This window comes from Durio zibethinus, chromosome 11 (assembly GCF_047325235.1).
Source record: "Durio zibethinus cultivar Kanyao isolate XHJ-2024 chromosome 11, ASM4732523v1, whole genome shotgun sequence".
Classification (NCBI taxonomy): Eukaryota; Viridiplantae; Streptophyta; class Magnoliopsida; order Malvales; family Malvaceae; genus Durio; species Durio zibethinus.
In genome coordinates, this window is record NC_143172.1 from 10,502,655 (window position 1) to 10,520,143 (window position 17,489).

Here is a 17,489-nt window from a genome sequence, read left to right on the forward strand (position 1 = left end):
CTTAAATAAATGTAATTTAAAAAATATGAGGGGATTATTTAAGGTGATTTTAGACCAAAAATGCCTTAAATAATCTCTACTATTATTTTTAAAGGAGATTATTTAAGGCATTTTTGGTAAAAAACGCCTTAATTAATCCATTTTATTACTTATAAGATTTAATAAATAAAATTAAAAAAAACTGGAGTAGCTCAGTTGATTAGAACATATGGCTATTAACTATAAGATCGTAGGTTTAACCCCCCTCTCTAGTGCTTTAATGTTTTTGAAGGGCATTATTTAAAGTATTTTTGATAAAAAAATGCTTTAAATAATCCCTTTCATTACTTATAAGATTTAAGAGATATAATATAAAAAAAATTGGAATAGCTTAGTTGGTTAGAGCATATAACTATTAACCATAAAATCATAAGTTTGATCCCTCCTTTTAATGTTTATTGCTAGGGATTACTTATAAGATTTTTTTTAAAATTATTTAAGGCATTTTTAGTAAAAAAAAATGCCTTAAATAATGCTGATCAAATTTTTAGGGGATTATTTAAGATATTTTTGGTTAAAAAATGCCTTAAATAATTTCAAAAAAAAAAATTGAACAGGATTATTTAAGGTGCTTTTCATGCCAAACGCCATTAATTGCAATATAAAAAAAAAATTTTAGCAACAAAAACCTACAACTGGTAGTCACTTCCAGACATGTTTTTTTAAAATGGTTACGGCTATTTTATAATTTTTTATCTAGATCAAATTTGGAAATAACATAGTTTTCTCCCCCAAAATCTTAGAATACCACAAGGAGAGGTGGGTTTCTGATTCCTAGACTTTAGGTACTATTGAAAATTTGTCACTTTCTCTTGAAATCGAATTACCTTTTAACTAAACGTTGAAATTAACTATCCACTAGTAAGATTCCAAGAGAAAATATATAGATTCCCCTGAACCAAATGCCCCCTTAGTGATTTAATGAATTTTATAAATACTTTTTTTGCTAGATTTTAAAGATTTGATCCTTAATGAAACAAATATAGTCATCGATGATTGACTTGAAAAGTAGAAGACAATGTTTTAATTTCATTTTTAGTTCTTTCATTACAAGTTAATTTTTTTCTTTTTTATTTTGGATATTCTTTTAATTCTATTTTCAAGAAATTGAAGATGGAAGGGATTTCACAACAACAATTCCACTAAATATGAAATTCTGTTTTGTAACTTTTTATTCTTAATTTCATATAATGGAATGTTGTAGTTATATTTTTTAGATAGTTATTTTATTTTGGACTTCTTTTCTAGTGGTCTAATAGGTTGATATAGTTTGGTATTTTGGCTCATATGGGATGGAGCTTATTTGGTGACTTGATGTAATTGTTTATACTTGTTGTATTGTGATTGTTGTCTTGTTGGAAAACATTTTAATCTATTGTGTTTTTTGGATGATTAAATGTTTATTCTGGAATTATTTGTGGTGTTTATTGTCATTGTTGGGTTGTTTCTTGAATTATTTGTTTGTAATGCTATATTTAATTAAATATATTATCGGTTGGAGAACCACTATTTAAGAGTGAGACACCTTAGCATTATTATTGTTGGTTTGTTAGTTTGAGCTATTGTTTTGCTCATAACTATTATTTTGTCTTGTCTTATTTTGCATAAGGGGAGGAAAAAAAAAATGAACAAGGTATGAGATCAGGTTTTTAAAGTTTGGCTAATCTTTTGCATATCTAAGCTGGCTTGACATGCTTAATTTTTTTAATTTATGGCAAAACAGTTACATCATTCTTTGCCTTTTACATTAATATTGTTGGGTTGCCTCTTACATTTTCTTAAAAAGAAGGATAAAGAGATAGAATGGAAAAGTATGATGGAAATGACTACTTTAAATATGTCATACCAATTACCAAGCATGGTGCCATGTGCTTGAGGTAGGTTTTTGGTTTATTGATGGTTTTTCACTATCATAAAATGGGCCTGTGAAAACTTGTAGATTATATCTTACTCTAATAAGTCAAAATTGTTTTGTAGAAAACTATAGTTTTAGGAAGAAATTTGCTGATTTTTTCTCTCTCTAAAAGATAAAAAGAGGTGGGGTGCAATTTAAGAGATCCATTGTAATTTACTTCTCTGTGATCTTGAATAGTTTCTTGTTTTCTCACAAAAATTTATTCTTTGTGGTATTATGTATTGTATTGCTTTGAGATCTTATGACCATCACATTTTTTTAGTCACTTAGCATTTGAGTTATGGCTGAATGTAAGCTATTGTTATTTATTAAATTTTTACAAGTTATTACATCCAAGGATACAAAATGCCTGATGGCTTACTTGATACTCTATTTCTTTGTGTTTGTGTTTGTGTTGGATGGAATTTTATGTTCAATGATTTTATATGATACTTCAAGGTTATATAGACCACAACATTTATTAATTCCTAATGCTTCTAAAGATGCTTGAATGGCTTGTCTTTTGACCTTGTTTAATATCACCTATGGGTGTATTATAATATGAATAATGAAAAGTAGATTATTATATCTTATATACGTGGTGTGTTTTTTTGGCATGAGGGTGATAAAAACATTAACATTCAAGGTGCCATATCCTAATTTACAAAAGTGCGACAAACCAAAACGTTTGGAGCTTTACTTTTTAAGTTGGGTTATTAAAGCTAGTGAGTATTAGTCAATCAACCTTTTTAATTCTAGCAATAATATTCTAGACATTGTTAGTGACAATAATGTCTTTATTATCTAATTTGTCATGCTGTGAAGTCTCAAAAAAGAGATAGAGAAAATATTAAAAGAATTAATGAGTCTATTATGAAATAATTGTCTACCTGTCAATTAATTTCAATTGTCAAAAATCAATTAAATTATTTCTTATAAATATTTTTTTAAGTTATTATTTTAAATTATTTATTATAATTTTATTTAATTAAATCAGAAGCATAAGTTTTATCCAATCATAAGCTCAATTTTAAAATTGAATTAAAACTCAAATTTACTTAAACTAAATATTCATATTTTAATTTTATCATTTCAAATTTATCCAGATCGATTTTATTAAGATATTTTATTTATAAAGTTCGGATACGGTCTAATAATATAAAAGGTGCACAGGTCAAATCGAATAAAAAAAATTGAAAATCTGATAGATCTTATCCGACCCATACCGGTATTCAGTTTGGCCCATGAGTACCTCCTTCAGGCTCCAACCACAGGCATGTAAAATAGTATAAAGCTAGATCTGGACGCGCTCAAAGCCAAAAACTATACTGTATCTGTAAATCTGCAATAGCACTTGTGAAGGAGTTGATCATTCCTTGTAGGCGATGTCAACAAAAATAGAGCTCAAACTCTCCCGACCCAACCGCATCTATCTCCCCTATGTGCGCTCTCTCTTTTTTAACTTTCTGCAATAAATTAAAAATGGTAATTGAATTTGACGATGGATTTTATTTTGTCTTTCTTATAGGAGCCTCTTGAAGGCAAAATCGTGGTGAAGTCTGCTTCCTCTATTTCTCACTCTGGAATTCGCATGGCCTTTAACGGATCAGTCAATCTCCAGGTTCTATTTCTACAATCACTTGTTTGTTTCCGGAAAAGGAAAAAAAAATCGTTAGCTTGAATACTGATCTTTTCTTTTACTGTCCCCCCTCCCCTTCTTCTTTATTTTTTTGGTTTGAAGGTTCGAGGAGGGTCTGCAGGAGTCATCGAGTCCTTTTATGGTGTTGTCAAGCCGATTCCCATCCTGTACGTTTAGTTTAATTCCTTCTGCTTGATAATTATGAAATACAATCACCATATTTAATATATGTGGACTGTAACTGAAGTTAAGGTTCAAAATTTGCCTCAATAATATGCAGCTTTATTTATGAATGATTACTTGAATCTGATCTAGGATGGTGTCTTGGATCATTTTATGCTTTTTATCAAATGTGAAATTTTCTACATACTTTCCAATTTGACATAGATTCATATTTGCGAGCATTTATCATGTTTCCTGCTTAACTATATAGTGCTAACTGCCTTGGACATTTGCTCTGGTGGTAAAACTTGGCATTTGATTCAATTAGGATAGGTGATAATAAAAGGGTGAATTGTTTATGTCTCTCTTATTGAATGATTTGATAATTGAGCAAATGATGTAAAAGATTAGTTTGAAGCCTACAATGTCAATAGAGAGGAATCAACTTCTATGTAAACTTGTTTTAAATAGTATTCTTGTCATTGGGGACATCGGTAAATGAAACAATCAGTAAGTGGTGGTTCTCATAATTTAGAAAGTTTTGATTCTCTATATCAAGGCCTCACACCTTGTATAGTTACACATGACTGTTTGATCCTTGGTCTAATGGCCTTATAGTAGGCATTGAGGTGTTTTTCTGAGAGTTGGGTAGTGTTCTTGGCTGTTAAACATTTTCTAACTATTTTGTGATTAGTTGTGGAAAATAATGGCTGGCACTTCTCTTTATTGGCCAAAAAGGCTTAGAATGCTGTCCATGTTATTTGAAGTTCTCTCACTCCCAATGGCATATCTTTGGCTCTAGATCAGCTGTGTCTAGGAAACTCCGGTACCTGAGCATTAGGCTTCAAGTAGGGTGCATGATGTCTCTATAAACAAGAACCGTTTAACAGAGCTAGACATGAAATTTTCGCTAGCCTTTTGCTTTATTTCTTTAGTGAAGCTTGGAAGTGTGCTTGCTATGTGCTTTATGGAACCTCTTTTACTTGTCTATGCTTGTGGGATTTCCCAAAATAACCAAAAGTTTTATTGTTTGTAAAATTAGCATTATCTTAATTACACTTTCTGTCATGTGTATTTGACTTATTTTAATGTTTTCAAGCTATCTCTTCTTATATTGGGCCTATGCAAATATCTCTACAAATGATTCTTTTTCTTATTTGGACAGGAGTAAGATCCTTGAGATTAAACCATCTGGAAAGATTGTTTCAGGTACAACAGAGGTAGCACATCAATGATGAAATATATAATTCTAATATGTTTGTGTACTTGTGCACATTGTATTTCTTTTTCCTTTCTACTTCTTACTGTTTGTTTTCTTTGCATGGTATATTTTTGCCTTTTCACAGGATTTACATATGTTTATTTTTTATTCATTTTTAAATTTTGAACAAAGGGAAAGATTAACTCACACCAAAAATCATATGCTTAAGTGAGAGTTTAACAAGTCCAATAACAAGAAAGATAATATGAAATAATGGTACTTGAGCATAAACCTGAACCCCTGCCATAAGTTGCCATAAGTTCTAGACTTTGAGAGACGTAAGTACCACATCTCTTATAAATACCAAATGGACAGAAGTTGTGTTCTGTGTGTTCGTGAACAGAGTCTGATAGAAATATCAAGGTTGACGTAACTGTCATTTAATTTAGCTTTCTGTCATTGATTCTCATTTTTATCAATTGCAAGTACCTCGTATCTCTTATAAATACCAAATGGGCAGAATTTGTGTTCTTTGTGTTGGTGAACAGAGTCCGACAGAATTATCAAGGTTGATGTAACTGTCATTTAATTTAGCTTTCTGTCCTTGATTCTCATTTTTATCAATTGCAAGTGCCTCATATGTCCTTTAGAAGTAATACTTGTTTATTGTGGCAGATACCGTTCTCTATAACTTTGAGGAATCCTAAAGAAGACAATTTGGAAAGATTTTATGAAACCTTCCATGGAACAAATATTAGCATCCAGGTGACTATTTTCTTATTCTAGAAATCTTTCTCTGTTTAATCTTGTTGTTTAATCATTAATGGACTCTATCTTATTTTTAATCGATCCTGTGATAGTATTTGGCAACTATAGATATACTGAGAGGATACCTGCATAAATCGTTATCTGCCACATTGGAATTCATAGTAGAGAGTGACAAAGGTATGGCTCAGTTTAAAGTCTTCCTCTCACTTATATCGACATGAATTAGATTAAATGGGGTTTGTCTGTTGTGATATATTTTCAGCTGACCTTCATGATCAACCAATTTCTCCTGAGATGGTTATCTTTTACATTACACAGGACACTCAAAGACATCCTATACTTCCTGAACTGAAATCAGGTTTCTGCTATTTCCCATGTTCTTGCTCTAGCATCCTGTACTTAAAATCTTAAATCACGGAATGTCTGATATGTTATTCATACTTTTCTAAGAGGTTGGATAATGAGGAACTCAGCAACATTGCATTTTAATCCTTATAATAGTGATTTTTTAACCACCTGCTGACTAGATGTTTGGTTGAATAGGTGGCTTTCGCATCACAGGAAGAATATCCACACAATGTTCGATGCTTGAACCTCTCAGTGGAGAATTAACAGTGGAAGCATCTACACTTCCCATTTGTTCCGTTGACATTCACTTACTTCGTGTAGAGTCAATTCTTCTTGGTGAAAAAATCATCACTGAAACCTCTTTGATACAGACTACACAGGTGCAAATTTTCACACCCAGTGTAACCCTTTTAATTCATCTTATATATATTGGCTGAAAAGAAAAAATCAGTTGATGTATCATTTAACTTCTTTCACTCATTCTTTTCTAGATAGCAGATGGAGATGTCTGTCGTAATATGACTCTGCCAATATATGTTGTACTCCCTCGTCTTTTTACTTGTCCAACTGTCTTAGCTGGGTGAGTTGCAAATGTGTGCATGTGTTTGTGTGTTTAATCTAGTAAAATTTGCAACTAACCTGTGATCAAATTTGCATCATTTAATATGATTCCAAAATGAAAATCTTAAATAAACTATAGAGAACTTTTTGGTATGCTAACTGGATAATTACGATATTGTACTGTCTGCTTTCTATGTTAATAGGATATTCTACCCTTTTTACAAATAATGCATCTGCTTATTTTCAAGATGTGGGGGACCCTAGTTATAGGTAAATTAGCTGAAAACCTAAGACATGGAAATTTGGCAGATGCTGATTGCTGTTGTAATATCTTGCCCCAAAAAGGGCTGCAAAACTGACAAATTTAGATGAAAAAAAAAGTATCTTCTGTGTCATTTTTTTCCTTCTTGAAGATATAGGCCTTTTGCGTCAGTATGGTCCATCCTTAATATCTGGGTGAGGCATTTTTCCTTTGCATGGTATAATTCTATAATGAGTAAATATCCAACCCAGTTGTAGACTTTACCTAATTTTCCTGGGAGCATGGTTTTGTTAGCTGTCAAATCTTTCATGAAAGATAGGTTACAAAATTTATGCGAACTTATAAATGGAGAAATCAGGCCCTTACCCTAGCATTATGCTTCCCTCTATCTGGAGGGAGCTTGGGGAGTGTAAGCTTGGGTCATATCTGGCTGTGGGCATAAAAATATTTTAAAGGAGAGGAATTTGATATATAAATGATTTTAAACATTCTAATCTAAGCAGTAATAATCCCTTAAAGATTGTTCTGATTGTAATACATCTCCTATTACCCTTTCTTGCCAATTCATCATCCAAATTTCTTTCTAGCTTAACTTTTTTTTTTCCCTTCCAGACCCTAGTAATATTAATATTTTAAAGTCATGTTAACCTTTACATATTGTCACTATGGTCATTGTTAATCTGTTATACAGAGTTATTTTACCTTGATAAATTGAACCTTCTGTATACAAATTCACAGTAGAGTTCCAGATGCCAATGAATTTATATAGAAATGCACTTTTGCAATTAAAAAAAAAAGGAAAAATTGACAATTCAATAAAATCGCTAGGAAAATCTTGGTTAATTTATCAATAAGTTCATAGAAATACACTTTTGCAATTAAAAGAAGGGAAAATTGACAATTCAATAAAATGGCTAGAGGAATCTTGGATAATTTATCAATAAGTTTAAGCATGCATCGAGAATTATATGTTCACATTTTTTCATCATAATAGATGTGTCAAGTGATACCATTATTGTAACTTTGTTTTAAATATATATTTGTTTTGAAATGCACTGTGCAGTCCATTCTCCATTGAATTCAAAGTTGCTGTAGTCATCAGCTTTCAGTCTGAGTTGTCCAGATTACATCCAAAATCTGATCCAATAACTCCAAGACTATGGGTAAGCATTATTCCAGGCTTCTGTTCCATATCAAAGCTTTTTGCTGTATCTAAGTCTATCTTTTTAAATTTCAGACAGCAATGGAAACTCTCCCACTTGAACTTGTTCGAACAAGGTGAGGTCCACAATATCACTAGTTGTAACTGTGAAATAGAAAAAAAAAATGGAGGGAAGAAAGAAACTTACGCATATTTATGATAAATATGCGTGTTCTTTATTAGTTACAAACTTCAATGTGCTAGCAGCTTCCTTGTAATTTGGAAATATTTGAAACTTCAATATGCTTGTATGTGGTTAAATATTTAAATGTTGAGAAGGATGATTGTTTTGTCCTTGGTTGGAATTGTCCTTCAATATAGCATTGTACACTTAATAGTACAATTTTAGAACAAAAAATATATATATTTTGAATTAGAGGTAACCTAGGAAACATATAAATGAAGTATGAAACTCGGAATACTATCCCATGGGATTGAAATATTTCTCCATTTCAACAGGATTTGATCATCCTATGCTCGTAGGATACCAATTTCTTATAGAATGAATCAGATAGCTAGGTGAAGGTTCTAGAGAAGGTGCTGATATTGATACAAGCTTCTTCCTACCTCTTGACTCTCTTGACTAGGAAAGCTTAAAGAAGTCAATGATTCATTTTTAATCATTTGGCTTGTTCACTTCATTCATGTAAGTTGTAGGATTCCATCTAGATGTGAGGCTAGGAGTATAGTTGCTAGTGGTGTGACGAAAGTGTAACATATAATCCTCCATCGTTCTCATTCCCAGGTTTTCTGGCAGCTAAAGACGGTTAAAAACCTATCAAATTCGGTTCAAAGGCCTGAAAGATACTCTAAATAGTAAATATTGTGATTATAATAAGATGACATTGGAATTACATTAACGATCAGACATGGTGTAAACAATTAATAACAACTTTTATAACATCTTGATTAAGCTGGTTTGCCCTGTAGATATATCGAATGTTGCATGTTTTACATTATAAACCAATTTATATTTTGATATCCACAACAGATTTTAAGCATAAATTAGACTCAGTATATGGAATTAGTGTCACAAAATAGATGTCTGAATAATATTTTAATTTATAAAAATATTGACGATGGAGACGCCTTGCATCTCCATCTCATTATTAACTTCTTGCATTAATTGCATCCCTGAACACAAGTCCAAGACCCTATTTCTCAACGATGAGCCAAAGGTCCTATATACTTTTAACACCTTTCCATGTTCCAGACACCACAGCAGCCTCTTCTAACCCTCCATCGCAGCTCATAATCTCCTCCACTCCAAAGATCTTTCTTACATTCTTGTAGTAAGTGGCTCAGAATAATCTCCCTCATCTGCCTGAAGATAACCTTATTATCAATATGGATGAGTAAGGATTTCTATAATGGACTGAAGCTGCTACTGACTAGTATTTCTTAATCTCAGTCTTTCTCTTCTCCTATGGTCTCCAAGAAGCATATTTCTAGCAATGTGACGCTCTATCAGCAGCACATCTCTGATGTTCATTCGTTCTCTTGGCAAATCAGCAGAGCATATGACTCCAATGCAGATGTTCCCAATGCTTATGCCTACGCTGCTTTGGCTAGTTTGGTTTGAGACTCCATCTTCGAACTTAAGCAAAGGATCAACTATCTCCATCGGACGATCAAGCAGTTCCGTCTTCACATAATCATGTAGGCCCAAGTTCAAGCAGTGCCGTCTTCACATAATCATGTAGGCTCAAGTCTCTTGTAAACATGCTCTCCATTAAAAGGATGCCGTAGCTGTAAACATCAAGTGTCGATATTTCCTTTCCTATATATCATATTATGCAATTCCAAACATTTCAAGAAAGTGCCAGCATCATCAAGATGAAGATCAAATGCAAAATGTATCAACTTGATGATAAATTAAACGAGTAATGTTAAAGGTCATATAAAGTCAATTTGCAGGAAGTAAGAACTAACAGAGGAGGGAATTACCTGTTGGAACATATCCCACAGTTCCTCTTATCTTATCCCAATCAAATTGCTTTGCCCATTAATGTGTTGTGATACAGGCCGATAGAAGACGTAAGGGAATGAGCAGATGCAAAAGCTTAAAGAATTTGCTCAGCGATAATTGAGAGTGGGAGAGAAAGAAGAAGCAGAAGAAGAGTAGAAAAAATTCAAGAATTGTATTGACATCAGAATGAGTCCTTTATAATCGTTACTCATACTAAATATTCTCCCACTGATAGTGACTCAACTGGGTTGTAACTAGTCCCACCATTAAGACTCCTTACCACTAATCTTGGTACTAGCGAACTTAATAGAGCTGTAAAGCAACATCCATTCGATGGGCTCACATTATTGGACTTATGAGCTAATAAGCCCATTTCTATTTCAATTGATTCGGCCTTTAACAATACACCCTCCCTAAAAAGATCTTTGTCCTCAAGGAGCAAAAGAAAAAGAAAACTACTGTAAATCATATAAAACCTTCCAAGGTAACTTGTCTCCTGCTTCCCAGAACTAGGCATAATTGATGGAGTTTTCATTTCTTTGCTTCTTTCGAATATCATTCATATTTCTTCAAGTCCTTATTGTACAGCTAGCTCTTTTGGGGTCCATCGATGGCCAGCAATTTTGTGAATATCAGCACCTTGCTCCAAAAAGAAATTGGCTATTTCAATGTTGGCTTCACAAACTGCAACCTGGAAAGCTTTATATCCACTGTGCCTAGGAAGTTAACGTCATGTCCCAACTTAATTCTCAACAAAACCATTCGAGCAACCCAGAAAAAGAGAATGGCATGTACAATTTCAGGGACTGATGTTGGATAAAATGCTTTTAGATCAGCTTTGTCATCTGGTCAACACAGCTAATGGAAAAAGACAAAAAGAAAACTAAACGTCGAGTGCATCAGGACTTTGAGACATCTCAAGTTTCTTCACAGAAAATTTCTTCTTAGCTTCTGCAAGACCCTGTTGCAGATTCAAGATCATTAAAAGAACATTATCTGAATAGGTGCCGTCTCTGTATGAACTTAACATGCTGCTTTTGTTTTAAGGAGATTTCTATCCCCACCATGTGCATCTCTGAATATGGTCCAAAAAGTGTCTGACCAACACTCCACGTATAATCCACCATGGTACTATTATGCATAGGGCACCTGATGGTACCTAAAAATATAATGATTTTGCTAGTTAAAATAGATGCTAAATTTGAAAATTTTGATTGAATTGGGTATTGTTAATGCTGTTTTCATGATTTTTAGGTTTTAAGGCCATGGGATGTGAAATCATGCAACCCATGCAATCCATGCATGCAAGATGACTTTTGGCCCTGCAAGGAAGATAGTAGCCGAACCTTCTTTGACCAATTCCACCTATGGATTGCATGGGTTGCAAGGAAGATAGTAGCTGAACCTTTTTTGACCATTCCATGCATGAAGCTTGTTAAGATGACTTTTGGCCATGCAAGGAAGATAGTAGCCAAGAAGGAGTTTACATGCACAAGGACACTTCCATATCACTCGCATTCGGCTATAGCAAGATTCAAGGAGATTTGAAGTGTTTGACTTACACAAAAACTTAACCATTTGGCCAATTAAAATGCAAAAAAAATGATAGTGCACATTTGATGAAGTTTTGCAATCACAAGGACTCCTCTCACCCATATCCATTTAGCTAAGTCAAATTCCAAGAAGACTTCAAGCCATTTCAAGCTCACATGGACACTCTCCTAATCGGCCAAAGACGTTTTCATGCATGGAAGACTCTTTTGTGTATCTTTTGAAGAATTGTGATAAAGAAAGGACTTTTCCTATTTGAATTAAAGGAATTTAGATTGAATTCAATCACCTTATCTTGTAATCCTACCTTAACCAAATCAAGGATGAAGATTAAAGCATGATGGATTTCAAGATTGATCAAAGGCCAATATGAACTATATAGAAGCATACTCAACCAAGCTTCTTCAAGAACTAAGACTCCCATTCGGTCAAAGTTCTTTAGAGATCAAGATAAACTTTATCCTTTAACATTTAGATAGAAGTCAAACTCTTGTAATTTTACCCCTTATGGCTGAACCTATGCCTATAAACAACAAGGTCATTTCCCTTGTTCATGATCCCATTCTTCTCATCTCTTCTCTTTTTTTTTTTTAGTCTTTTCTTTAGTTTTTCTTAAGTTTTAGTCATTGCCTTAAGAGACAAATTTGTTACTAACAAAGTTATTTTCTAAAATTCTTTTCTTCTATATAATTGTTTTCTTATATTCTTCTTTTAATACAAGAATTCTTCCTATTCAAGATCTAGTTTGTAGCTATTTTCTCTTTAATTAGTTTTGGTTACAACTTTTTTATGCTTTACAAGTTTCGGCAATCACCTTCTCTTTTACTCAAGTTTAGGTTTCATATTCTTTCTTTTAAGTTTTGAATTATGCATTCTTGATTTATGTTATACAAGCTTTCGATCTTCACTTATTCTTCCTTGCTTTCAAAAGCAATCTTTATTTCTTTTAGTTATATTTGGCCACACCTCTTTTACTTATCAAATGACAGTTGGTGGAGTAAAAATCTAGGCCTATAATCCTTTTTACATTGCTTTCTTAATTTGTTTTGCAACCCACTTTAGTATTCATTTGTTTAGATATAAAAGATTAGGTTTTCACCATTGGTACTTGAATCCACCAACATTACAATCTATAATCCTATGTAAGTCAATACTTGAATACTTATCACTTTATTACTTGATCGATCTATATACTTATAGTTATTGCAAAAATAGATTATCAACCCCATAGCAAATGAGCTTGTGTCATTCCCCACATACCTTGTAAAATCAAGCTAACAAGTGATCGATAATAAGGTACCCTATTTCACCACAGAAATCACTTATTTTTACCTTTCCAACAACTGATTCAACTCCATTTTTTAGAACCAATAGTTCCATGGCATTAATGACAAAGATGTAAAAATCTATAGGTATTTCATTATGTAGGATGGCATCTTTTTTTGGCTAAAAATATTCAATTTTCATCCTTGAGACCGAATCTGAATTTTCTGCAAGCATATAAATCATTTAGGTAATAATAGTGACCTAAGGTTAAGATATCATCCCATAAAGATTAGCTAAAGAATTTTTAATCTAATTACCTATTATTCCCACACTCTTTCTAAAGTTGATTCAATCAAAAGGTGTATGTAAAGCTAGACTAACAAGAACAATTGAATAAAACCATTAACAATACATAACTTTAGCAAGAAGTAAATTTGTAACATGTAAAATAAGCAAACTAGAAAAATTAACTAAAATAGTTGCTAAAGTATCATGAATTGAACTCAACATGCTTTTAATGTAAAATGAATCTAAAGAAACAAAAATAACAAGTTCAATTTTCAAACAAAATAGTAGCTAAAAGACATAAACTAAAATAACTAACTAGTAACTGAATTTAACTACTTTGAAACTTCTAACAAAAAAACATCTAGAAACTTCTTAGAAATTGATCCAAACAAACTGTAAATTGCAAAAACAACATGTAAACTTGAATCAAAATAGCATTAAAGTGCAAACAACGGAAAGAAATCTCAAGATTTAACAAAAAAAATTGAAAATCGCAAGTTGCAATTGAAATTTGAAAACTAATGATTCTTGAAACAAAATTTAGATCTACAACTCTATAGATGGAATGAACTTAAACTGATCTAAAACAGTCTAGATCTACACGTTTACTATCTAAATCAACAAAAAAATTGCATAAAACCATAAAAAACTTAGCTCATTGAAGTAGATCACACTGAATGCAAGAAAGAGTAAAAATAAAGTAGTTGCGCAAAATCCAACCAAACATAATTGAAATGCTTGAAGGCAATCAAATAAAATTAAACAAGTAAATGCATGAATTAAAGAGCGTAAAGTGAGAAAATAGCAACCAAATACCAGCTAGGAGAGAAAAGACTCGATGTATTGTCACAACTTAAGCTTTAACTTAACTTCTAGATCTAACCGAAATTTTGAGGAATTTTTTGAAAATTTGTAGAAAAAATTTGAATGTGATCTTTTCCAAATTTGTAGAACTATGAATCAAGAATCCACAAAAAAAAAAAAGGATTGAAACTCGCAAGAATTGATTAAGATCCAAAAAAAAAGTCGCACATAGGTCAAAATCAAGAATTGTCAAACAGAATTGAGATTCAAGTGAAAATTCATCAAATTTAACTTGAAAACTTAAAGAACATGAACTTTTATTGAAGGAATCTTAAATTGCATGTAAAATAAAAGTAAGAAGAGTAAATTTTGTTGGAAAATAAATGCAATTTTCTCCTAAATAGCTCTCTAAAAAAACAAGGAGGAAACTATTTGGAAAGAAATGAAAGTAAATACAAAAAAAGAAAAATATGAAAAAATATCTAAAGTCTCTTGAATGGCCCGACCAATCCTTTTGATTTATAAGAAAAATGAAAGATGGTTCTACCAATTAAAATGCAAGAAAAATCCAACTCAGTTGCCACTTCTTCTAGATCTTTCCAATTTATTTATCTCGCTTCCTTGTTTGCTATACCTCACATCAAGCCTTTTTTTTTTTTTTTTTTTTATCTTGTGAGCTCCAAAAAGTCAAAATTATATATAATGAAAAGCTTTCGAATTGCTAATTAAGCAGTTGCATAAAATTATATTTGATGGGAAGCTTTCAAATTACCAATTAAGCAGTTGCATTTGATCCCTCTTTGAATCCTCAAAATGGCACCACAAGCTTTGATCATGATACCAAATGCATCACATGGCTTAAATTGAATCCTTTCTTCCAATGTTTGGTGCCAACTAGTAATTAATTCCTCCTTCAATTTTCATCCAAATACAAATCATTTAGTTGTCCATATATGCATGAAAAGTTTTTAAAAAATCTATAAAATTCTTAGCTCTAATTATAGCCTCAAACCCACACTGATACACAAATCAACTTTCTAGCACGTGCAAAAATATTACAAAGGTGACAAAGCACTAGTGAACTAAAAAAGACATTTTCAAATGAAAAATATGAAAATTAAAACTTGAAATAAAGTTTAATTATGCTTAAGTAAGCTAAGAAAATTATAAAAAAAAGTATAAGAAAATCTCTCATAAATGGCAATAAAAGTATAAGCACACTAGTTTTGACATTTCATAACTTTTTGCACCAAATTTCTTCCAAAATGAGTCCAAAAGCTCCCAGTTTTCTCATTTTTCATATTTTTACCTACAGATTGAATATTTATGCATTTAAGAGTATTTTTACCAAATTTCTCAAAAGAAAAAAAAAAATATTCAATAGAAATTACACTAAAAACATATGATAAAATACTAAAATTTTAGTACAATCATATACAAGCTGTAAAAGTAAGTAATTAGAAACCTCATGAAACAAGTATACCTTATTCATAGACAAGTATCTAATCTTACAACCGGTGAGACAATTAGGTTTACGAGCCAAGCTAGAAGTAGCTTGAATTGTATCCTTAAATCTTCTAGTTTGGTTAGTTCCATAAACAACCAAGATTGTCATGCTACTAATCAAACATGCTACCAATCCAAAGTTGAGCTAGTAAAAAATGTTTGTGGTCATCTCTCGATTTTGCGTAGTATGTCAATTGTCTCCAATATATGTTTCAATCCATGTTCTTATCGAATCATGATATCGTGCAACAATCATATAAAAGAGCCATCCAGCATAATGAACAACAAAAGATGTAACACTAATAAGTTTTTTATATCAAACCCAAAAGTAGTACTTTTGGCCTTTCTCTAATCTGAAAAGGTAAGCACAAATCTTATAGAGATGCCAAAGATGAAACATATTGAATAAGTCCAACAAGTGAAATGTCTTAAATAGGATATTTTGAACAAATTCGAATGGTATCATGCATATTATTTCAAAAACCAACCAAGAACTCACATACTTCTAAATAATCTATGCATATGTGTTATCGCAGGGCATGTTCTAAATAGTTTCCTGCTTCTTTTCCACCATCATAATAGACTTTTGTACACTCAGTGTAAAAGTTTTTCTTCTTACCAGAGGCATAGCTTATACCTATGAATCTGACTTTCAAACTAAATGAAACTTTGTTAGAAAAAAACACAAGCAATAGCAAAGAACATAACCTTATCAAAAGAAAAATTATTTTTGAAACATAAAGCATAAGAGAATCCTCAAACCAGTTCTTAACATAATACTTTTAAGCTCTGATAAGAGAGAAAAGGTGAAAACTCATTATTTTCAAAAGAACATCAATGTAGAAGTTGCTGATGAACTTAGCATTGATCTTATTAACCAATTAGCTTCAGCAACTATTGTAGCAAATTGAACAACATTTGTACTATTTGATGTTACACCACCAATAATCATAAAGTAGTCCAACTTTAAATCATTGCATACAATTAGTACATCATTAACTTGCTTTGTGGTTCTAATTTGATCTTTTGTTCGTTTCAATAAAGTAGAATGACCTTAGTTTTTATAAGTTGAAAAAATATCATTTATGATATTTAGAGTTTTTTTAGCATCAAGTACTTTTGCAATTGCCCATAAAGAATGAGTTAAGGGCTGGCCATAAAAGTGTGGAGAAACATGACTAATGGTGTGAGCATCAAATAGTACAAAAATTGTAGAGTCATTCTCCAACTTAACTCTGATAGTAGTTCCCTCAAAGTAAAGAGATAGTTCTTGTTAGTATTAAGATTGAAGCTTTTGAATAGCAATCAATAGTGGAACTACCTCATGCCAAAGCTCTTCAAACAATAGGTCTAGGCCATTACACCTCTTACAAACAAAGGCCAACCTAATAGGTGTCAAACAAAATTGCTTAACAACATATGACATAATACTTCTAGCAATAATTAACACAAATGAAATAGCTTTCGGACCATTACACTAGCTCTTCCCCATCATTAGAAGCCTGAACTCGTAAGGATCACAAACTATAAATAACTTATAACCAATCACAAACACTTTTGGATAAACTCCTTCAAACATCACACAAGCATCAACAATCTTCAAAAAGTAAGGCCTAACCAAATTTCTATCATGTATAATCTCAATAGTCTTAAATCTATTTCCAATAGCAGAGGTTTGCCTCATTTTTAATATAAAAAACCTAAAATTAGAGTATCTAACAATTGAAAAAGAAGGCTTAATATACCCTAAGAAATCAGCAAACAAATAAAAAGAATAGATATTAGTAGTGGCTGCCATGATTCTTGGGTTTTTTTTTTTTTTTCGTGATCATTATCTGTTAGAAATGATTCTTTAATAATGGGTTGGCTATCAAGCTCCTGAACCTTTAACAGTTGTTCAGGGTTACTTGGGTTCTCTAAGATAGTGGATCCAATAACTAAAATTTGGTGCATCTCAAACCTAAGTTTTATTGACTGGTATATTGGTATGTTAAGCTATAACGTATCATTGATATTCACACCATGCATGA

At 31.9% G+C, this 17,489-nt stretch overlaps 1 protein-coding gene across 9 annotated transcripts; it reads left to right on the forward strand.

Moving 5' to 3' along the window:
* Window positions 1–3,131: 3,131 nt before the first annotated feature.
* On the forward strand, window positions 3,132–10,422 carry LOC111290510 (Vacuolar protein sorting-associated protein 26). 9 transcript variants are annotated; one of them, XM_089767998.1, is made up of 13 exons: window positions 3,132–3,375; window positions 3,462–3,554; window positions 3,675–3,739; window positions 4,900–4,954; window positions 5,611–5,700; window positions 5,796–5,880; window positions 5,966–6,061; window positions 6,247–6,431; window positions 6,543–6,631; window positions 7,938–8,037; window positions 8,116–8,152; window positions 9,289–9,367; window positions 9,487–9,550. In XM_089767998.1, the coding sequence occupies exons 1-13, from the start codon at window positions 3,319–3,321 to the stop codon at window positions 9,533–9,535; spliced, it is 1,080 nt and encodes a 359-aa protein (XP_089624124.1). In that variant the 5' UTR covers window positions 3,132–3,318; the 3' UTR covers window positions 9,536–9,550. The 9 variants fall into 9 exon arrangements, with proteins under 9 accessions (XP_089624124.1, XP_089624123.1, XP_089624127.1 ...); XM_089767997.1 differs by lacking the exons at window positions 9,289–9,367; window positions 9,487–9,550 and adding an exon at window positions 9,591–10,422; XM_089768001.1 differs by lacking the exon at window positions 9,289–9,367 and having other exon boundaries at window positions 3,134–3,375; window positions 9,487–9,585.
* The last annotated feature ends 7,067 nt before the right edge of the window (window positions 10,423–17,489 follow it).

Bases quoted from the DNA above. Each gene is read 5' to 3' on its own strand.
- LOC111290510 (XM_089767997.1), top strand. From the start codon at position 3,319: ATGTCAACAAAAATAGAGCTCAAACTCTCCCGACCCAACCGCATCTAT. The intron at 5,701-5,795 runs GTGACTATTTTC...ATCCTGTGATAG, and splicing joins GAACAAATATTAGCATCCAG to TATTTGGCAACTATAGATAT. The intron at 6,632-7,937 runs GTGAGTTGCAAA...TGCACTGTGCAG, and splicing joins TGTCCAACTGTCTTAGCTGG to TCCATTCTCCATTGAATTCA.